The sequence below is a fragment of the Hoplias malabaricus genome, chromosome 14 (assembly GCF_029633855.1).
Source record: "Hoplias malabaricus isolate fHopMal1 chromosome 14, fHopMal1.hap1, whole genome shotgun sequence".
In the NCBI taxonomy this organism is placed as follows: domain Eukaryota; kingdom Metazoa; phylum Chordata; class Actinopteri; order Characiformes; family Erythrinidae; genus Hoplias; species Hoplias malabaricus.
Genome location: NC_089813.1, coordinates 13,602,877 through 13,626,197, shown reverse-complemented (window position 1 = coordinate 13,626,197; position 23,321 = coordinate 13,602,877). Strand labels below are relative to the sequence as shown.

Genomic DNA, 23,321 nt, shown 5'->3' with positions numbered 1-23,321 from the left:
TCTGACTCTGGAAACACCAGCTGCACTTTTATTCTGGGACAGTTTTCTTCACAAAGGAACCAATAAATGCTCAAACTCTTCTTAAAATATAAAAATAACCTTTTCTTACTCCTGTAAACTTACCTTTGGAGAAAAAAGTTTCCTTCTAAGAGCAATGACATACATTAAATATTAAAATAAAAACACCCACAATTTTCTAAAAGTTATTTGTAAAAACTGAAACAGAAGTCATCACATAACTCTGACTGTAATTGAATGGTATCACTGTAGAACACAGAATAATAATCTCCCTGAGCGCTGCACACTGGAACTCTGTTCCTCCTGGAGTACACACTGCTGCACTGACTGTGTTGTTGTGTCTATCTTCAGGAATCAGAGGAGGGTGTAGATACTGAGAGTCTTTCCTCCAGAAAATCTCCATCCAGACTGTGGCAGCTCACAGCTCAGAGTAACTGTGTGTCACATCCTGGCCCTGTCCTGTTTGTTGTTCCACCATGTGCTTACTTAGCAAATGGCTCTCTGTTATTGTTTTGTTCCTGTCTCCACCCTAGTCCTGCCTCTGACTCATTATTGTCCACAGGTGTTTCTCGTTTGTCTTGTCCTGATATTCCCCTGTGGTTTGAGTGCTCCTTGGTCTGGTGTTGTGTGCGTAGATGTGTGTTACTCTGTCTCTGAGTCTCTCATGTCTACCCCGGTTCATGGCTGTCTCCTATCTGTCTTTGGTTAATTCATAGTTTAGTCTTGTCTAGTTTCTATGTATCTACCTGTGTTTATTTTGATTTGATCTTTTGTTAAATAAAATTCCTTGCGTTTACGTCCATCTCCTCGTCCTCCCTGCGCAGCCGTGACACTGCAAATGGACCCAGTTCACTCTGTAGACCCTTCATTGTGTTTATTGAGGTGCTATAAACAAATCCATCATTGGTAAATTCTATAATATTTCCCTTTTACATTTTAATAATGAATACATGCTCATACTGTCCTGAGTGAAAGACAGAACTGGAGTCTATTCCATATTTGTTTGTTAAAATCTTATATACTGCTCTATTAATTTGTGGAAGGGATATTTTTCACTCTTTGACCTAAACATTTCCTCTTATTGGTATTTTCCACTTTGTGGCTGTGGATAAACATAGATCAGTGGTTCCCAAACTTTTGCTGCAGTGCCCCTTTTATAGATGAGAATATTTTCGAACACACACCCATACTCCACCAAACACAAACACACATCTAATGCTTCCACACTCCACCGTAATTTAGTTTAAACTCTGAAATTCATACGATATGATACACTTTACTCTCAGATTCCTCTGAGGTTTGTCTTACATCACAGTGGCTCCAATAACAAAGAAGGGTCTGGGAGTGAGAGCCATTTCACAAACATCTACAAACATCTTACAACATGTTTTACAACAGCACAGGACAATACACTTAAAACCATGTTACTACATATGAGCAAATCTATATAGATCACTCTTTTATTAAGTTTCCCACTCACTGAGGTATAAACCAGCTCCTAAACCTATTCAGTCTCACCTTTGGAATTCTAAAGCATCTATTTTAAGGCAAAATGTTATAAAACTACAACTTCTGTTTACAAACCTGCATCTCCTTAATGAACAAAACTAAATAAAGTCTCAAATCACTTTTGACGTGCATTACTCCTCTCATACACTTGCCTTGCTGCACCCCCTTTCAAACACCTCTGTGCTCTCCCTAAAGGGACCACCACCACACACACACACTTTGGGAATCACTGAGTTAGACAAAGCTTTACTTCAGTGAATCAGTGTATTTTTGCTCCTGAAGCAGCTGTAATGAGATGAACTGTGATGCTGTGAAAAAGTCAGACATGTGCTTAAAGAAGGGGAGAGTCAAATAATTAAATATTTAAATAATAAAAGAGGTAGAAAACTAAAAATGTTCTGGACCTGATAAACCACCAAACTGGTCTCTATCAGATAAACAACACTTAGAGAAACACTGGGTAAGATTTGGGTTTTTGCTGCTGGGGCGCCCCCTAGTGTAGTTCATTTTTACAGGACTTTACAGAGATCAGAGGGGGAATGGTTTTCTACCCTCCTCCAAAAGGTACGTAGTGCAGTTTCTGCAGTGCTTAGCCCAGAGTAGCAATCACAGAGGCTCCTAAAAGACTAATCCCCTGATGCTATAGTACAGGCAAAGATTAAATTTGTATATTTATAATGCACTTCTAGATTAATAAATCATATTATAAACTGTAATAAAGACATCATTCACACCTGGTACAGTTAGTGTAACAGCCTAACTAGAGTGTGTGTGTGTGTGTGTGTGTGTGTTACACTTATAAACACCTGCATGATACAGATTAACTTCAGAGATTTGTTCTCCTTCCACTGTGGAGATTCACTGAGGAGGATGTTGTCCTTATACCACACACAGTTCTGAACTCAGGTTTTTAGTAAAATAGAAATCAGTAGCAGTCAATACATACCTCTGACTTTAATCTTGATGGTGCCACTGTAGTAATAACGACTGTCACCTGGCCGGCCCACTCCACACTGGAACGTTTTTTCTCCTGGAGTAGACACTGTTACACTGACTCTGCTGCGTCTATTTTCAGGAATCAGAGGATGTTGTAAATTCTGAGAGTTTTTATACCAGTAAAACTCCCATCCAGTGGAATATGACGTCTCACAGCTCAGAGTAACTGTGTCTCCAGTAAAGACTGGGTCCTCAGGCTGCACTTTCAGTTTGGGTTTATATTCTGTTGATATGAAATGATGAATTACAATGTACAGATTTCTTCAACATTTGCCCCTTGATCAAACGACATTGTTAAACATTATATCATTTCCTCTTCATGGATCAAATTTCTTTATATTTTAGTGGAAAGTAACCAGTTATTTGTTCGATGTAAAACATTGGACATGTGTTTGTTTCAACATAAATATAGCAACATGCGATATTTAGTTTTTCTCTGTAGTGTGTTCCATATTTTCAACAAAACAGCTGATTTTTCTCCTCCAGAATACAACCATTTTAATAATTATAATTAATTACATAATTTTACTTATTTCACAAAAGACACAAACTGAATCATGTATTATTAAATAATTAATTCATTAATTGATTCATTTGTTCATTCATTGTTTGTAACCACAATCCTAAACTGTCCAGGGTGTATTCCCGCCTTGCGCCCGATGATTCCAGGTAGGCTCTGGACCACCCGCGACCCTAAATTGGATAAGCGGTTACAGATAATGGATGGATGGATGTTTGTAACTGCAATCCTAAACTGTCCAGGGTGTGTTCCCACCTTACGCCCAATCAATCACAGGGCAACACACACTCACACACTCACACCTATGGACACTTCTGCACAACCACTCCATTTAACAACATGTGTTTCTGGACTGTGGGAGGAAAGCAGAGCATCTGGAGGAAGCCCACACAGACACAGGGAGAACACACCAAACACCTCACAGACAGTGACCTGAGGTGGGGCTCAAAAACACAACCCCAAGCCTGTACTAATCAAGTGATGATTTTACTCTGGTTTTGTCTGGGATTCATTTAGTTCATTATTAATAAAAATGTATTAACAGAATGATCAGTTTTAAAGGAGTCAGTTTCAAAGGATGACAGTTTCTCTGTTCAAAGATCACAAGTACCTTTGTAATGTATATCGTCACAGGAACAAATCCTTCTCTGTGCAGAAGTCGGCACAGCTGCTTTTTGCCCTGCATCACATTTTTAGCACATTTTATCACACCATTACTATTTATTATTTTTATTTATTTAACAAAGCAGAAGGATTTAAACTATATATTATAGCAGCACTGGCTTGGGGTCTCACAGGAGAGTTCCCAGCATGCACTGCGGCCTCCCCTGGTTTGTAGATTTAGGGCTAATTTTGGGGTTTATGTTGCAGTTGGTGGTTGTTCATATCAGGGAGGGTTTTCTCTTATGTTTTTGTGTGTTTGGGCGTGGTGTGTAGTGAGACGTGTTGTTGTTTGGGGGCTCACTGTCAGAATGAAGTGTGATGGTTGTGATGTCCCTGAATCTGGCTACAGACCAAGTCTAGGCCAAACACAGTCTGTTCACTTGTGCCATTTTGCATTTTTTGCTCTTTTAAGGCACTTAGTAAAACTTTGCTTGTTACAGCACGGCTGTGTCTCAATATCCTCCCAGTGTCTGCCAAAATATAAACACAAACATTAAAAAATAGATGTCTATAAATGTGGAAAATGTGCACTAAAACGTAAGTTATATTTCTTTAGTGGGTTTAGCAGAGGGTCTCCAAACTGCTGCATACAACTGTAAACAGTCACCGCGGCTATTAGTAATTTATAATAATTAGTAATAAACATGACTAATTACTAATAATGTAATTATAATGTCACTCTACCGTCCTAAAAGCATGAAAGTTTCTATGACTCTGAATGTTTCTGTGTTCTGTTTCTGTTCAGTCAGTCTGCACTTCAAAAGCTCTCCCTAAAAAACCCTGAAATTTGATTTCTGATTTTTCTGCACTGTCAGTGTTAGGATTAGATTCGAATACAGCCACAATTCACACTCCTCTCATAGAAAATGCACATGTTGTAACTGGTTACAACATGTGCATTTCTCCTATTTCTTTTCCCTCCATTCATCCACAGCAGAAACATGTTTCACACCAGCAGTTACAGCTAAAACAACATTTTCCAACTGATTATATTTATGGGCTGAACCTTTCAGATGTAAGAATGGAGAGAGGTTCACCACTCTGTAAAAGACTGCACAGACAAATAGTGACATAATTCCAGAATAAAGTTTCTCAGAATAAAACAGTAAAGAACTTGGTGATATCATCATCTTCAGTACATAAGTATCTTGAGTACGAGTGTCTTGAGTCTGAAAACTAATATGGAATGGCCATGATCTTTGGGCCCTCAGATGGCACTGTATTAAAAGAAGACATGATACTGCAGCAGAAATCACTGCAGGAAATCAGGAACACTCCCCAAAACCACACACACTGCATCCACAAATACAAGTTAAAATTCTACCATAAAGAACAGAAACCATATAAAAACAAGATCCAGAAACGCAGCTGCCTTCTCAGCCCAATAGCAGTTAAATTGCAGCATTTTGGAGGCAACAAATGGAGGTACATTTGAAAACTTTCCTGTGGTTAAACAAATAAAAATTTATTCCTTTTGGAAATCATGGAACCTTCCAGACTGAATAGGAGAAGGGTAATCTGGCTTGTGTTCAGCACAGTTTCAATAAAAATACATAATCAGTTAAATGTATAGTTTTTAATTTTATAGAACAATATAAAGTTCACAGTTCCAACATTTGTCTTCCATTTATGTTATTTCTAAATGAAAACAGGGTTTAAATAATTTGCAACATTTTACATGTTAAACCTACAGTAGGTGAACACACTCCTACACAACTACTCTGATTTATTGTTGTTTTCCAGCCCTGAGAACTGAGTCCTAATCTGCTGTGTGGAGGTCAGCAGTGTCACCAACTATGATTCACCAACAACACAATCATCATCATATTTTAAAATAAATTTGTGTGTGTGTGTGTGTGTGTGTGTGTGTGTGTGTGTGTTGTGTTGCTTTCATAACCAAGAGGGAATCTGAACTTTTCTACTTTTCAAGTGGGAAAATTCCATTTGAAAACCTGAGGCCACAGTCCCAACCTCAGAGTAGTTAAAGCTGTTCAGTGACTACTCTTTTATCCCATTTCAACATGGCGTGTCCACTGACGCAGAGCTAATAAAATAGGCATTCTGACCAAACAGCAGCCAAATCACCACAGCTTTCTTACATTTTAAAAATAAATTTTACCAAAGCCCAAATAACTCAATATCTAGATTCAAATTGTATTTAGACAGCAGTCAGATCAGTGATAACTGAGTGGAAGTGTGCAATTTCCCATCTTCAGACTGTTGCATAAATCCTTTATTTGCTGGAAGCTTGAATATTATGAGCTTTTGTTGGAAAACAAACCACAGAGCTGGCTATAATACATTTACACAACAAATCATGTTAAAGTAGTCTTAATAAAGAAATGAATTTAGGGTTCATCTTGTTTCATATGTTCTTGCATGAACTCTCACATTTATAGCACTGCTGGAGCTTATACTGAAACTGTGTTACAGTCAGTCTGGGTGGTGTTAACACAATTGCTGGTTGTTTGGTCTTAGAATGCAAGCTTGTTCACATTGTAGGCCACAGTCCCTCAAAACTCTACTTCAGCTCTGGGTACAGATTTTGTAACTAAATATTCATGGAAGAGAAAATAAACCTTCTGAACACAGTCCAAATGTCTGTGTCCTCACATGGCCATTTAAATACGCAGAATACTCTGTAATACTCTGTGTATGTGAATGATAATGAGAGAGTTCAGTAGATGCATGTAATGATTCACCTTGAGTTTGTCCGCGGTGGAAGAGCAGAACCAGCACTGCAGCAGAGAGAGAAACAGAGGACATGACGTATTAGTGTGAAACATCAGCAGGTAACACACACAGAATGAAGAAATCTGAAAGAGCTGGAGCTCATTTTATAAAGTAAAATATTCAGAATCACATGATTACAGATTAAGATTCATGCTCTGTTACTCTTTCAGTGTCAGAAGTCAATCACTGAAAGTGAATCACTGAATTACTGAAAAAATTTCTTTCCACTGAGCTTTTTTCACTCATTGCGTGTTATTGTTGTGGACATGCAGAGATGAGGACTGATGTTTGAGACTCTGACTCGAGTCGCATTTAAGTCCCTCAAACTGTGACTTAAGACTCAACTTGGACTCGTGAACTATCTTTGTGTAATTTATTATTATATCATTAGTTTCAGATATCAGCACTAGTGATGTTCGTTACCACCGATTTCCTTTCCGATCAGATACTGAGTAAAATTCAGGCTGGTATCAGCGATACCGATCCGATCCGATACTCTGTACAAAAACACCCAATGTGTGCAGTAAATAAAAACAGTAGTGTATTTCAAATCATAGCTTCATAAAGAATACAAAACATCAGGGTCGTTTATTTATTTTAAACTCTGAAGTATATTGAGGTAGTGGCTCATTATACTGAGTGTAGCTGCTCTTGGGGAATCACCTTCAAACGATACAAAATCACATGACAAACTATGTATGTAGTCTCTCCAAATCGCCTACAATAAGAGGATACAAACACGTGCTGTTTTGTAATGCTGTGTGACTCAAATCTAAATTGCCAGTAAAATATTCAATTAAATAAATAAATGGCACAATAATTACACAGGTTTGTCAATACCTACATTTTAAAATATTAATTTGACAGTTAAAGTAAATTAGTGAGGGCGGCACAGTGGCACAGCAGGGGCCTGGAGGTTGTGAGTTAGATTCCCGCTCCGTGTGACTGACTGTGAGGAGTTTGATGTGTTCTACCCGTGTCCGTGTGGGTTTCCTCCGGGTGCTCCGGTTTCCTCCCACAGTCTAAAAACACACGTTGGTGGGTGAATTGGCGACTTAAATGTATCCGTGTGAGTGTATGTGTGTGTGTGTGTGTGTGTCTGTGTTGCCCTGTGAAGGACTGGCGCCCGCTCCAGGGTGTATTCCTGCCTTGCGCTCAATGATTCCAGGTAGGCTCCGGACCCACCATGACCCTGAACTGGAAAAGTGGTTACAGATAATGAATGAATGAAAAGTAAATTCGACAGATTGTAAATAATAAATTTTCTTTATGGACAAAATATTACATTTTTATCCATCTTTTCTAGGATATATTTTTCAAAGTTCACCATGGCTGTTTTATTGAAATTGCTCTGTATAATTTAATGACACTTGTAATCCACTTTAAATGATCAATTCTTTAGGAAACCTTACCTGAATAAGTCTAGGTTTTGTTGCCTATGTGAGATTGTCTCAGTGATACACACATTATTAACTGAACTCATGTAGCTATTTGTTGAAGCATGTGTTTTTTTCGTTAACAATTTCATAACTATATTCATTAATTTGAACAACTCCAACAGTAACAGTGTTTAGTGCCGTTTTAAGCTCCACATTTTCTCCCTCTGGATAGCACCTGCCTGCAGCACCGAAGGACTCCACCAGAGACGTCTCACATTCTGTTTTTGTGGTTTAACCTGAGGTGTTTCACAAAGTTTGTTGTGTTTCCACAACATCACAAACCACATCTTGTCTGTGCAGCTCCGCTTACATTCTGTCATTGTGTCTGTGTCTACAAACTGAGTGACTGAGCCGTGTGCCGCTGCATTTACTCATTACGCACTTACTCAGGCAGAAGAAAAATAAGTTCCCACCAACCGAGTATCATTTAGACAAGATCTCAATCGTTGTATTACTCTCCACTGTGTTCCTGTATCAAAAGTATCGATATTTTGATTTGAGAATTGATTGTAGAGCAAATGTCTGGTATCGGAGGTATCGATATTTCAGTGTGGATCTGCACATCACTAATCAGCTCTGACAACAGCAGCGACAAGTTCATCCGCTGTAGCTTATTTATAGTGTTAGCCTATAGGCTGCATGTTAATTTTTATCATTTAATTAATTCAGAGACTGTGCTCTCTACAGCAAAATACAACCTGTCGAATAACAAGGCACAATAATTGTATTCTTGTTTGGATTTTATTAAAAATAAACACCCCGTTTAATAAGAAAATATTGTCCACTCGCAGTGGCGTAGCCAAAACTGGTCCAAAGTGTCTCGCACTCTGAGTCAGAGCGCGAGACACACATCGTGCTGCGCGAGGCAGAGCGCAGTAATCTCCTTTATAAATCAGTGTAGCCCGTCGCGTAAAGCAGGATTAAATATCACCCGCACAGACCTGTATTTAAAATAGTTTTATATTTTCATTCATTCATTATCTGTAGCCCTTATCCCGTTCAGGGTCACAGTGGGTCCAGAGCCTACCTGGAATCATTGGGCGCAAGGCGGGAATACACCCTGGAGGGGGCGCTAGTCCTTCACAGGGCAACACCCTGGGGACACTTTTGAGTCGCCAATCCACCTACCAACATGCGTTTTTGGACTGTGGGAGGAAACCGGAGCACCCGGAGGAAACCCACGGGGAGAACACACCAACTCCTCACAGACAGTCACCTGGAGTAGGAATCGAACCCACAACCTCCAGGTCCCTGGAGCTGTGTGACTGCGACACTACCTGCTTAATTATGCTAAACACAAACAGAAAATAATAGTTAAAATATATAAAAATACAGTTAAACATACTTTTAAAAGTGATCTGATCAGTTTTGATACTGTAGTGTGTGCTAAAAATGACAGTACAGTACGAGATTTAAAATCAAGAAATAGCAATGCAGTCATGTGGTCTGGAACAATGGCATTCATGGTTTTCAACCATAAGAGATTTCAGACTCGATTAGGACTCGGGATGAGAGACTGGAGACTTGACTTGAACTTGTAAAAATGACTTGTGAACATCACTGTGGCCATGACCATAATTTTAAAAAGATTGGATTCCATCAAGTTCACTTTTAGTGCATCAATAAACTCAATGATCAGAACCCTCTCAGAGCCACAGGATTACCACAGAGCTGTATTATCAGGTGGTGGATCATGTGTCTAAAACACTGGGAGGTGAGAGGCCACAGTGTTAAAAACTCCAGCAGCATTGCTTTTTTAATTCCATTAACTTATTTTATTTATACACCATAAAATGACAAACACCAAAAATCAACAACACTGTGAGTTAAAGGATAAACAGGTTCATGAATCAGTAAAAAAACGAGTGTTTGATTCACTCATAGCAGTGTAACACACACTAACACCACCTCCACCACGTCTGTGTCACCAAGTGCTGACCATTATCTATCACCCAAATAATACCAACTGTCCTATGGAGGTCCTAATTAATGAAGAACTGTGGGGAAGGGGTCTAACCGACTAGAAAATATGAGCAGAAATACAACACTGTCCATGATATAATATGTTTCAATTCTGTTATTGTGTTGATTGGAGTGTATAGTCTTTGTTTTGTATGTGATTATAAAGTACACATAGTGATTATTATTATAGTGATTATTATAGTTTGTTCCCTAGAAGGGTCATGCTATAACATCTACTACACGTAGCTGTGTGAAATAAGCAACAGTCACAAGAAAAATTAGCTACAAGCAGTTACTGCAGACTGGAGCTGTTATGCTATCAGTCTGATTTAATATCTGTCATGTATCACCATACTGACATTGAAGCAAACACTAATACGATACAGCTTAAATAATACAGACTTCATACAGGGCTGTAACTAGAATTAAAATTGTAGTGAGGTCCACACTGAGGGAATGCAAACCCACTTCACTTCACAAAGCCAAATGTTTACAACTTCAAATGCTGACTTCTAATGTTCTATGTTCCCCATCAATTCTCCCATAAACTGCTTTGAGTCCACTTAGATTATGTATTTTGTTTTACATTTACCTCTGTATCTCTCTCTCTCTCTCTCTCTCTCTCTCTCTCTCTCTCTCTCTCTCTCTCTCTCTCTGTCAGTATGCTCATCTTCCTCTCATTCACTTTGGCAATATATATATATATATATGACCTAAATCTTTAGTCCCTCATTAAAATAAACATACTGTAGTAATCCATGTAGGATTGGGACATAAGAACTCTGACTGTTTTAATTACTAGCATTAATACAGTTGTATTGATTGACCATGCAGTATATTAGTAATAATATTAGTAATATACTGCATGACCAAACTCATCCTGCCTGTGAAATACGTTTACACTTAACTAATGAGGTAAATTTCCATGTAAACCTGTTCAATAAAGTCTGATATACATTAAAGATTGTGTCTGCTTCTCTCCTCTGCTGCACTCAGTGTTTATAAACAGAACTTTTACTACTTACAGAACATCACACACAGACGACTGAACTCCATACTGCTCCAGACGTGTCTGAGAAATGCAGTGTTAAACACCACTTCCTCTGCTTTAAAATACAAAGAGAGAGAGAGAGAGAGAGAGAGAGAAGAAGCATACAAATTTTCACCTCACCTTCTGGAGAAGAAAATCTAATGTACTTTTAGGGAACACAAATGGACTCTAAAACCGCAGCTGTTTCTTTAAAGGTATATTTTCACAGTTTGTAACTTTAGGAGCAATAATGTACCTTTTTTCTAAGTGTACACCATAAAATATTTGATCCTTTGTAATCTCATCTGACCTTATCTGACATCACCAAACTCACGAAGTTGGTCAGAGCTGGGGCTAAGAATACGTTCACATTGCCATTGACTGGTGTGACTCAAATCTGATCATTTCAGGGCTGTGTGCACATGTCAAATCCAATCTTTTCAAATTTGATTTGATCCTATAGGATGTCTACATCAGATATGTATGAGATTCAAGGATATTTGTCATGAATGTGAACAGTCTGATCGAATTTCACGTGTCTTTTTCCCTGTACACTGCTCTTGACATATTGTGCAGCACTTTGGTGTAGATGCTGTTATTTATGACCTACATCCTGCACTACACAGGGCATAGGGACCTATTTGGGATAGAATCACACACCACACACACACACACTCACAGGGGCGTAGCACCAAATTCTGAGCCCAATGCACAAGCAGTGCCCATGGTCCTACCTCAAACCCTAGTTCTTTCACATTACAGACAGATACAAGTCACTCACATTTATGATTGTGAACCATCAAGAGAATCAAATCTGATCTATAAATAAATCTGATTTTATTAAAGATGAAAAACACTTTATTTTGCTGCATATTTTATGTTTGTTCTTCTGACTTTGTGTTCTAAACAATAAAGTGCACAGGAAACCCTGGTGAGTGCTGCATCAATTCTCATACAGCCCCTCCTTCAGTGGCTTCAATGTGTCCATGACATCACACTTCACCTGGATGTCCTTCATGACTCTGGTACATCTGAGAATTCTTATAGTGAACAATTCTTACATGACAAATTACAGAGAACCTCATGCATTTAACAGTTTCTCAGTTGCAGCTCCTTTGCCTCTGCGGTCTGTTGTGGGATTGGACATGTCCTGCACCCCCAGGGAATAGGGACTTATATTTGTGTTGTTGTTTATTGTTGTTCAGTTTAGTCTGGTAGTGAATTTAGTTGCTATACCCTGTGTAGTTAGCATTTTCTGGGGTATTTTTATTATTATTTTTTTATTGTCGGTCTAAAGAGAGTTTGAATTGCCTTTGTCAGTAAAGAGCATAAAAAGAGGATGGGGTGATTCCCCCAGGCTTTTACTGGTTCAACTTCTTATTAAACTTCAGGAGGGTTCTCATCACATCAGCCACAGTCACAGACAGTGCTTCATCACCTGGGGGGATGTGGGAGCCCACTGCCTCTGTGTTGTTTAAAGCATCTGAAAATGTAGAGTAATTGATGTGTACGAGATTATTTTTCCCTCTTGTTTTCTGTAACTGTTTGGATTCTCTGTTTTGTTCTCGACAATCACTGTTTACATGTTCTTCATTCCAACAGTGAGGTTGCTCTTTGTTGCAGACTGCCACTCTCTCACCAGATCTAAAAGAGGCATCATGGGCTTTGAGCAAAGAATAATACTTTAGAACTCAGCCAGGGCCTGTGACTGTGACTGTGTGGTAAGTTTCAGTGGCAACTACACCATCTACACACTTGTTGATGAAAGAGTAATAAAACACACTTCCCCAGGTCTGTGTGATTCTCACATACAGCAGCACCATAAACATGTTCCAGCCAGTGCAGCTAAAATAGACCTGCAGTGCTGAAACTGCTCTTTCCGGCCACAGTTTGATGGTTGCTGTTGATGTTTGTTCACTTGTGCTAATTTCAGCCGTGGTTGATATGTGAAGACCAGTGCTGCAGGATGTGATCTGACAGTTCAAGAGGGGGCCAGAGGGGGCTTTGTAAGTTCCTCTGAAAACGCAATGTAGGGTTGTACTACTATTTTTGATTGTATAGAAAGATACTGGTACAATATGTCAAGTGCATCACCAGCATTTACTACTGGCTCAGTGACGTTGCTCTCTTTGTTCACAAATACAATCACTAATGGAGAAAAAAATCTGACAAACCTTTTTCACAGATATCTGCAGATTTTCAGATAAAAATGTGGAGGCAGTGTTTACACACCCTGAATCCTCAGCACCTGCTGAACAAGACAAATTATGATATTTCTGCACCGTGCCACACTTGACCATTCCTGCTGTTCTCCACAGCTGACATCACATTGTAAAATAAGGATTTAACCTACACTTATTTAAATACTTGAATACAGATAGTGTTTAAGGGAAGAATATGCTTTTGAACAGCATTTCTGTTGTTTGTCTTTATGTGATTTTAATGCTGTTTTTAATCTATGAAAGAAAAGTAACTTGGTATATCATCAACTGTGTACATAAATATTCAGTGCACATGTATTTGTTTCATCGCAGTATAAATCCACACAAGAAACCAGCTATGGGTCTCAGTGCTGTTTCTACAGGTGCAGTGGGTATGACTCCAGAAGTGGAGGAAGAGGAGAAAGAGGCTGGAGCAAGAGGCTGTGATTCTCACTAGAAGCTACGAGCACCAGTCTTTTGACTCCAGAGACACACACAAAATACATATAATCTTTGCATAGGATCAAGTTCCAGAAAATACTTTCATGACTTTTCCCAGAAGTGTCCTTTTTATAACTTAGGATCCCTAAAGTCTTGAAGTCAATCATATGAATGTAGAAGTAATATAAAATAGAAGAATAAGTAAAAAATGTAAACAAAAGTAATGAGCCTCTTTGGAAAATGTAGTGAGTAAAATTAAAAAGTAATAAGTGACAGAAATATTCAAATAATTTACAGATTTAAGTTCAGTAAACAAGTACATGTACTTCATTATTTTTCACCTCTGACAGCTGTGGGTATAAATACAGTCAGACATTTATGTAATTACTTCTTTATTAACTAACGGTCACTGATTTGGTTCACAAATTAAAATGTAGTTGGGTTTCCACTAAAACATTACAAAAATTAAGCAAAATTACCTACATGTTCTATACTATTGTCTGTTTTGTTCAGCTCCATCGTATGTTGTATGTTTGAACACAACAAATAACCACAGAGCAGATATTATTGTAAGTCTGGATCAATCTAAGTGCCGCAGTTACACTGAGGTTGTGGTGGGGTGTTAGTGTGTGTTGGGCTAGTGCAGTTGGCTCACAAAGCACTGCTGGAGCTTTTAACACCCTCAGTGTCACTGCTGACAATAGAACAGTCAACCAACCAATCTCCTGCCAACATTGTTTTGTGAGCAGCGTCCAGTGTCCACTGCTGAAAGACTAGATGATAACTAACACAAACCGTGCAGCTGCAGGTGAGCTATTGTCTCTGATTTTACAGGTGTATGTTTAGGTGTAATATTTGAACAAAATTTCCAATAATATTCTTATACATTTTCATGGACGTTTGGCCTTTTCACATTGTTTTGCCCCATCCCCAAGGATCCAGATATTTTTAAAAACAAACATTTTTCTCACTCTTCTTCTTCTTCACTTACTCTTCTGCTGCATTTCTTTGCTCTTGTGACTGAATCTAAGTAAGTTATTTATACACAGACCACATACAATCATCAGTAAGCATGTTATTTCAGATGATATCCCCTGCTAACAAGGGAAATAATCTGACCCCGCTGTCCCTGCGCTCTCAGAGTGTAACAGATTTTTGGAGGACCAAGTTTTATCGTGACTGTCTGCCTAAATTATTTCAGTTATTGTTATAGATGTATAGCTACTTGTCTGAAAATAAAAGTAACCTTGCCACAGCAAAGCTGAGGCTGAATCCCAGATGTGTCACTACACAGTTTATAGTCAAGTTTCACATTAACTTATCAAATTTATGTCAAATTATTTTTGGGTGCAGTATTTTTAGTTTATTATCTGTGATGTGTGTCACGCAGAGCTCTCTGAACTCCAGATCCCAGAATTCATTAGACAGTCACATGACATCACACCGTTCTCAATCACCAGAGTTCTGATTTGGAACACCTGTTTCTCTCTCTATTTAAGCTTCACTCACTCACCAGTCATTGCCGAGTATTGTGTGATTTATCTCCGAATACAAAGCGTTCTCTATTTACCAGTCTGTATTGAATTCCAGTTACTTACCTTATGCTCGTCTTTCGGTTTTCGTCCCTGTCTTGCCCATTTGGATTTGTTTGCTCTCCGGTTTATGAACTCTGCCTGGCTTTTCGACTACTCTTTAGGATTATCTCGGATGTATTGTTTGTTCCCGGTGTTCGACCCTTCTGTCTGGCTTTTCGACTACTTTGCTGGTTTATCTCTGAGGTACTGTTTGTTCCTGATAATCGACCTGTGCTAGTTATTGTTAACCCCTTGTGGACTGTTGCTAATAAACTCTTTATACTGCTCGCCGCTTGTCTGCCTTCTGCCCAGTCGTGACAGAATACTCGGCCATACCATGCAGACAGCGGGTTCTGAAGCCATGATTACGGCGCTAAGCAGTCAAGGCCAACTATTAGGTCAACACCAACAAACGTTGGCTAGTGTTACTCACGCTATTGAATCTCTCGCTCAACAACAACAAAATCAGCAAAAACAACTTTCGCAGTTATTAGAGAGCGTAAAAGCACTTACAACTTGTTTTTCTGATAGTAGTCGTAACACTGAGCCCCTTTCAGTCCCGGTTAATGTCTCTTCGCATTATCCTGTCAGTAAGCCAGAAGTATTTGATGGTAATCCAGCCAAATGTAGCGGATTTTTGTTACAATTCTTTGAGAATACACCTCCAAGTTCGGATAAATCTAAAATAACTTTTCTGATGAATAATATAATGGACAAAACGTATCCTGAGTTTTTGACTATGTTTAGAGAAGTGTTTGATCACGCTAATGAGGGCCAATCCAATGGAGAGATACTTCTGACTCTTAAACAGGGCGCTCGCACTGCAGCTGCCTATGCTCTGGAATTCAGAACTATTGCTGCAGGGAGTGGGTGGAATGAGCCAGCACTCATGAATGTTTTTTGAAATGGTCTTAACTCGGATATATTAACTGAATTAGCCTGTAGGGATGAAGGAACATCTCTGGACCAACTCATTTCCATGTCCATTCGTCTGGATCAACTTTTGAAGAAAAGACCCAAGAACACCGGTCAGGGACATCTTACCCCACGGGGTCGTTCCTTTCCTGGTTCAGAGAAACAGAAGATGCACTCGATTGTGGTTCCCGGTTCTAACTCTTCAACGGAGCCTATGCAGTGTGATGCTTTGAGATTGCCTCAAGAGGAACACCGACGACGCCTGCATAATGGATTGTGTTTATATTGTGGAGGTTCTGATCATTTCAGACGAGACTGTCTCAAACGTCCACGGAGTAAATATACACATCCTCAAGGGAGGGCTTCACACATCAATACGGTGAGTGTACCCACAGCTAGAGTAATTTCAAGATCTTTTGTAATACCTGTCACTGTGTACTGCCAAGGAAATTCTCTTGTTGTTCCAGCTTTGACTCGGGAGCCGAGGGAAACTTCCTTCATCAATCCATCATCAACAAGTTACGCATCCCGACGGAACCTTTGTGCAGACGGGTCCTGGTCCGTGCCCTAGATGGTCTTCCAATTGGAGGAGACCCCATCTCACAAGAGACTGTTCCAGTTCGACTTCAAACCAGTGGTTTGCATCTTGAGTGGATTTCCTTTTTGGTGCTCCCTAAATCAGACTTTCAGATTATTTTAGGATTACCCTGGTTAGAGACACATAATCCAGTTATTTCATGGAATCCGCGTGAGATCAGGTCCTGGTCCACTTATTGTAAAGACCATTGTTTAGCACTAGATCAACTTTCTGTCCACTCTACTTCTGTAGAAAGTCCTAATTCTCCTGTACACATCCAAATTCCCTCAGAGTATGCTAGGAACTTAGAAGTGTTTAGTAAGGTCAAAGCCACAAAATTACCTCCACATTGACCCTATGACTGTGCCATTGAACTTATAGAAGGAGCTTCTTTGCTCAAATCGCGTATATACCCACTTAATTTAGAGGAAGAACGAGCAATGGAAGAATATGTGAAAGAAGCCTTAGATCAGGGGTTTATTCGCCCATCTAAGTCTCCGGTAGCTTCTGGGGGTTTTTTTTGTGAAGAAAAAAGATGGTGGCTTGAGACCCTGTATAGACTACCGTGCTCTTAATGATATTACGAAGAAATACGCATATCCTCTACCACTTATTCCGGTAGCATTAGAACAACTTAGAGGTGCTACAATTTTTTTCGAAATTAGACCTTCGTAGTGCCTATAATCTTATCCGTATAAAGGAGGGAGACGAATGGAAGACGGCATTTAGCACCACTAAGGGACACTATGAATATCTGGTGATGAGTTATGGGTTAGCTAATGCCCCGTCTGTATTTCAGTCCTTTATGGATGACATATTCCGGGATATGTTAGGACAGTTTGTGATCGCTTATATTGACAATATCTTGATTTATTCTCCTGATTTAAACACACACATAATCCATGTTAATAAGGTACTTCAACGTCTCAAAGAGAACAATCTGTATGTCAAGGGAGAAAAGTGTGAATTTCACCAAAAGACGGTGTCATTTTTAGGGTATGTCATAAGTGTCAGGTATAATCATGGACGATCACAAAGTGGAAGCTGTAGTTAACTGGCCCGTCCCGAACAATATTAAGGAGCTTCAACGTTTTTTAGGTTTTGCCAATTTTTATAGACATTTCATTAGGAACTTCAGTTCCATTGCCGCTCCCCTCACAGCCTTACTTAAGGGAAATTCGCAACGTCTATATTGGTCCCCTCAAGCACAAATGGCTTTTGAACGTCTTAAAGGAGCCTTTTCTACTGCCCCATTCTCAAACATCCGGATCCGGAGTATCCCTTTGTGGTCGAGGTAGACGCTTCAGAAACAGGGGTAGGAGCTATCTTATCTCAGCGAAAAGGGGATTCCTCAAAGCTGTACCCAATCGCTTTCTACTCACATAAACAATCTCCTGCGGAGCGCAACTATGGTATTGGGGATAGAGAACTGCTGGCAGTAAAATTAGCTTTAGAAGAATGGAGGCATTGGTTGGAGGGTTCTTTACACCCTTTTTGGGTCATAACGGATCATAAACATCTAGAATATCTTAAGACTGCAAAGCGAATGAATTCTAGTCAGGCCAGGTGGTCATTGTTCTTTTCACGCTTTCATTTTTCTATCACTTTCCGTCCAGGCAGTAAGAATGTAAAAGCAGACGCTCTATCCCGCTTATATCAGGGAGACCTTAAGGAGAGGGGGGACAGTGACTTCATTTTACCGTCATCGGTATCAGTGTCAGTCATTAGATGGGAATGTCCAGAAGGGAAAAAGTATGTACAGGCCTCCCTCCGAGACAAGTTAATCACGTGGGCACATTCATCCCTGTCATCTGGCCATCCGGGTGAGACACGCACTACTCAACTCATCCTAGCTCGGTATTGGTGGGAATCAGTTAGGGCTGATGTGCATAAGTTTATTGCATCATGTTCTGTCTGTGCTCAGTCAACTCCCAAGACACTTCCCACAGGTAAACTTATGCCCCTACCAGTTCCTGAACGTCCCTGGTCTCACTTGGCTCTAGACTTTGTCACTGATCTACCAATATCTGATGGTTATACCACTGTGCTGACCATGATTGATCGGTTTTCTAGAGACGTAAAATTTATACCATTTCCCTCACTCCCCACAGCTTTCGACACGGCTAAAGCTATATATAATCATATTTTCCGAAATTTTGGTATTCCAGAAGATGTTTTATCAGACCGAGGTCCGTAATTCACATCACGGGTATGGAAAGCATTTTTTGAGCATCTCGGGGCTAACATTAGTCTTACGTCCGGGTATCATCCCCAGAGCAATGGTCAATGCGAGCGTATGAATCAGGAACTGGGAAAGTACTTGCGTTTCTACTGTCATAAGTATCCACAGGACTGGTCACAGTACTTAGTATGGGCCGAAATAGCTCAGAATTCTCTTGTCAATTCTACCACAGGGCTTACTCCGTTTCAGTGTGTCCTAGGCTATCAACCTCCGTTAGCTCCTTGGACTGCTGCTATTTCAGGAATACCAGCAGTGGATGAATGGATGCAACGCAGTGAGGAAGTTTGGGAAGAAACCCGTCAACACATTTCAGAGATTCTGTCTAGATATAAAGAGAGGGCAGATAGGTACCTGTCTTCTACTCCCTCCTACCAGATTGGAGATCGGGTTTGGCTGTCAACAAGAAATATCAGGTTGGAGGGAGGCAGTAGGAAACTACAATCCAAGTTTATTGGACCCTTTCGTAATTCTGCCAAAATCAACAATGTTACGTATAAGTTAGAGCTTCCTGCCCAATATCAAATCCATAACTCTTTTCATGTTTCTCATCTCAAAGCTGTAGTTTCCGGACTCTTGAACGAAGAACTGCCCGACGACGTACCATCCACGGCCATGGAAAACGAGGATTCATCTATTTATGCTGTGCGTGAGATACTGGACTCGCGTAGACGTGGAGGGGTTCTACAATATCTCATTGACTGGGAGGGTTATGGCCCTGAAGAACATTCATGGGTACCCGCTAAGGATGTTTATGACTCGGGCCTCGTGTTGGCGTTTCACTCACGCCATCCCGAGAAGCCTGCTCCGCGTCCAAGGGGTCGCCCCAGAAGTTCTTCATCCAATCCTACTCTACCCTGTTCTACGTCTAGGTCAAGAAGTCAGCGGCGTTCTCGGATCCCAGCACAAGCTAATGTCCCTAGGTCGGATACTACTGGTCAAAGTGGTGGGGGGGATAGTAATGTCACGCAGAGCTCTCTGAACTCCAGATCCCAGAATTCATTAGACAGTCACATGACATCACACCGTTCTCAATCACCAGAGTTCTGATTTGGAACACCTGTTTCTCTCTCTATTTAAGCTTCACTCACTCACCAGTCATTGCCGTGTATTGCGTGATTTATCTCCGAATACAAAGCGTTCTCTATTTACCAGTCTGTCTTGAATTCCAGTTACTTACCTTATGCTCGTCTTTCGGTTTTCGTCCCTGTCTTGCCCATTTGGATTTGTTTGCTCTCCGGTTTATGAACTCTGCCTGGCTTTTCGACTACTCTTTAGGATTATCTCGGATGTATTTGTTCCCGGTGTTCGACCCTTCTGTCTGGCTTTTCGACTACTCTGCTGGTTTATCTCTGAGGTACTGTTTGTTCCTGATAATCGACCTGTGCTAGTTATTGTTAACCCCTTGTGGACTGTTGCTAATAAACTCTCTATACTGCTCGCCGCTTGTGTCTGCCTTCTGTCCAGTCGTGACAATGTGCACCATATAAAAATTTAATTTTGATTGTTAATGTAATGACTTAGATATGCAAGAAATAGATAAATATATGTATATATATGTTTTGCTTTATGCATTAACGTCAAAAATTATTCTGCTTAATCAATATTGTAAACACCAGTAAATCCTAACCTGGCATTTGAGGTCTACATAAGACATTTAACTGTAATTGAAAATGAGACAGAGATAGTACTTTCTGAAAATAAATAAATGAAATAATAATGTACTCCTAGGTTCTCGTTCATCGTGGCATTGTTGTTGAATTTTCTTTGGTTGGCTGATTTTTGAAGGCAGTGTAGAAGTAACTTTCGCTACCTTGGAATTCCCTTAATCCAACGTAAGACAACAGCAGCATTTGTCACAATTTATAATTTGTTCATCATATATATTTATATAAACTGTCGCCCCTGGCTTTGTTTGGACAACACTGGAGAGGATCATCTTCCTCCTTCTCTCAGGAAGCCACTGGAGGGGAGACTGAAGTGCACACTGCAAAACAGAAATAGTGTAGAAAGTTAATAAGTCAAACTGCTTTTGTATCATTGTTGGTATTTTTAGGTAAAACTATAGATGAATCTTAAACTAAGTGCTGCTTATATCTGTTTAAAAGCAAAACAATAAATAAATTCTGAATTCCTTACATGCTGAAAGAGCATTGTGTGTTTGTGCCTTTTCCTCCCTCTAACTGAAACACTTGGAGAAAGCCCTACTGACTCTGGAGAGGAGGGTCTTTCTTTGTGGTTCAGTAGAGGACTGGAGCGCACTGGGAGTCATTAGAGTAGAGAAAAACGCTGTCTGAAAAACTGAGAAACATGAAGAGTGTAGAACGTTAGAATGGGAAACTGGCTCAAAGAAATCTTTGCACTTCAACCACTGTTAAACTCTTTATTTGGGACTTTCTAGTTTAACCTATAATTAGTTGCAGCTTAAGTTAACTGATAACTGTACTGGTAAATGTAGGATATCAAGTGTGAATTCTGACTTGTGCATGAGGTTTACTTAAATGCTTGTGTATTTATGCATTTGTCTCCATTTGGAACATTTAGAGAAAGCCCTAGTGATTCTGGAGAAGAGGGTCTTTCTCAGTGAAAAAATTAAACCAGCTAAAAGAAATCATTGCCTGTTATTAATCCAATCCAAAGCTTGTGTGTGTGTGTACATTGTGTGTGTTTGTGTGTGTATGTACACTTACCAGCAGGAACAGGTCTATTCTGGAGATAGTCCTCAGAGATAGCAGCCAGTGGTTCAATTCTGTTTAATCTCTTTGAAAAAGAAAGTTAAAATTAACATTGCAACAACCCAAAAGATGCAATGAAACAACTGTATTTAAGAAAGAAATGATGACACTTCAATAATTTTGAACTCTGAGGGTCAGAAATAAAATACTGTTACAATATAACTCCAGAAAAATCTCTCTCACCTTGAACCTGAGTTTTGGGGTCTTGATCCTGGGAAAGCTGAACGGCAGGATTCGGTTCCCCATGGATCAGTCTGGCTGACTCTCATCCTCCTCAGTGACGGAGAATAAGTCCTGAGTAATGTACACGATTTCTGTGCTGTACCTCTGAGCCGTGAGGGTGTTGTGGGCTTTTTTCTCTTCTTGCTTTTTGCTGTAGAGGTGCCGGTCCTGAATGTAGTCTACCACAGAATCAGGCAGCAGGTACCGGACACTCTGACGCCTGCAGAGAGTTTGTCTCACGAGAGTGGAGGAGATGTCATTGGTCACCCATTCTCGGACGATGTGGATGTTCTCACGGTGCTGGTGGAGCAGCTCTGACTGAGTGATGAATTTCTCTGCGTCAGAGCTGCACCTGCTGATGACGACCACGCCGTAGGAACCGACAATCTCTGCAATGTCTTCTGGACTCCAGAGGTTTGGCACACCAAAGGACTCCAGAAGATCAGCCCCACAGAGGAGATTCAGCTTGGGGACATCTGTGCTGTGTCCTAGGGACACACTCTCCCATTCTACTTCACTTCCCTCCAGTGTTGTCTTCTCAGACATTACAGTGTCCTGCTCTTCCTGGTTGTTTTCTCCCAGCAGTTTGTCGTGATGGTGCCAGAGGACCTTGGCTGTTTCCACCCACTCGGACTGCTGACTCTCCCAGTCATCCACAGTGATCCAGGTGGAGCTCTCTGTGGCTAATCTGGCCATTTCTACCCGATGCCAGGCCGCAGTCAGGTCTTTCTTCTTGTAGCCATCGCCTACAGGAGAGATAATTCCTTTCTCCACCTGGTATCTTCCAGTGCTCTCCAGATGATCCCGTGCCAGCTCGAACATTCGTAGGTGCATGTTTGTGATTGGGTTAAAAGGCCCACATGCCAAAAGAACGACTTGGGTTCTGTTCTGTGGCACAGACAGAGAAGAACAATACAGAATTAAATTACCTGCACAACTGTCACTGCAAAAAAATGTAATTAAAACTACATGATTGTTCTCACTTATCTGTGAATTTAAGATATACATATATATGACATTTACAGATGGAAATTATAGTTTTTTTTGCATTCAAAAATTATTCTGCATAATTGAAAATGAGACAGATAGTATTTTCTGAAAATAAAATGTAATAATAATAATAATAATAATAATAACAACATACTCCTACGTTCTTGTTCATCATTGTGTTGTTATTAGATTTCACAGTGATATCTTCTCTGACCATTGTTGAAGTTCACTAATGACCAAATCAGCAGGGAGCTGCACTCGGTGTGATGTCACAATCAAACTCTGAACCATGTGACTTCATTCTAGAAACTTCCTCAGTCAGAGAGCTGAAGTAGAACAGTAGCTGTGTCTGAATGCACTGGAATGCTATTACTGAGGCAGTATTCTGAGGGAGGAAGGTAATAGGCAGGTCTGAATCCAATGTCCATAGAAAACCTTGACTGCTAATGTTTCTTCATTTGGCCGATTTTTGAAAGCAGTGTAGAAGTATCCTTCGCTGCCTTGGAATTCCCTTAATCCAACAAAAGTATATATATCCAATATATATATATATATAT

General features: G+C 40.0%; 2 protein-coding genes across 2 annotated transcripts in view; both read right to left on the bottom strand.

Annotated features, from left to right (window-relative positions):
* LOC136666288 (Fc receptor-like protein 5) overlaps positions 1–15,032 on the bottom strand; it is a 43,455-nt gene extending 28,423 nt beyond the window's left edge. Inside the window, exons 1-3 of the mRNA XM_066644386.1 lie at positions 15,026–15,032; positions 12,236–12,353; positions 2,474–2,592 (exon numbers count right to left, since the gene is read on the bottom strand). Coding sequence (XP_066500483.1) covers positions 2,474–2,592; positions 12,236–12,353; positions 15,026–15,032 — 244 coding nt within the window. The remainder of the gene's footprint in view (positions 1–2,473; positions 2,593–12,235; positions 12,354–15,025) is intronic.
* A 5,948-nt stretch (positions 15,033–20,980) lies between these two features.
* On the bottom strand, positions 20,981–22,967 carry LOC136665681 (nicotinamide/nicotinic acid mononucleotide adenylyltransferase 1-like). Its single transcript, XM_066643352.1, has 4 exons — positions 22,919–22,967; positions 21,736–22,662; positions 21,508–21,577; positions 20,981–21,118 (listed from the first exon to the last, which is right to left on the bottom strand). Exons 1-2 carry the CDS (start codon positions 22,937–22,939, stop codon positions 21,802–21,804), a joined length of 882 nt encoding a protein of 293 aa, XP_066499449.1. The 5' UTR covers positions 22,940–22,967; the 3' UTR covers positions 20,981–21,118; positions 21,508–21,577; positions 21,736–21,801.
* Between the last annotated feature and the right edge of the window lie 354 nt (positions 22,968–23,321).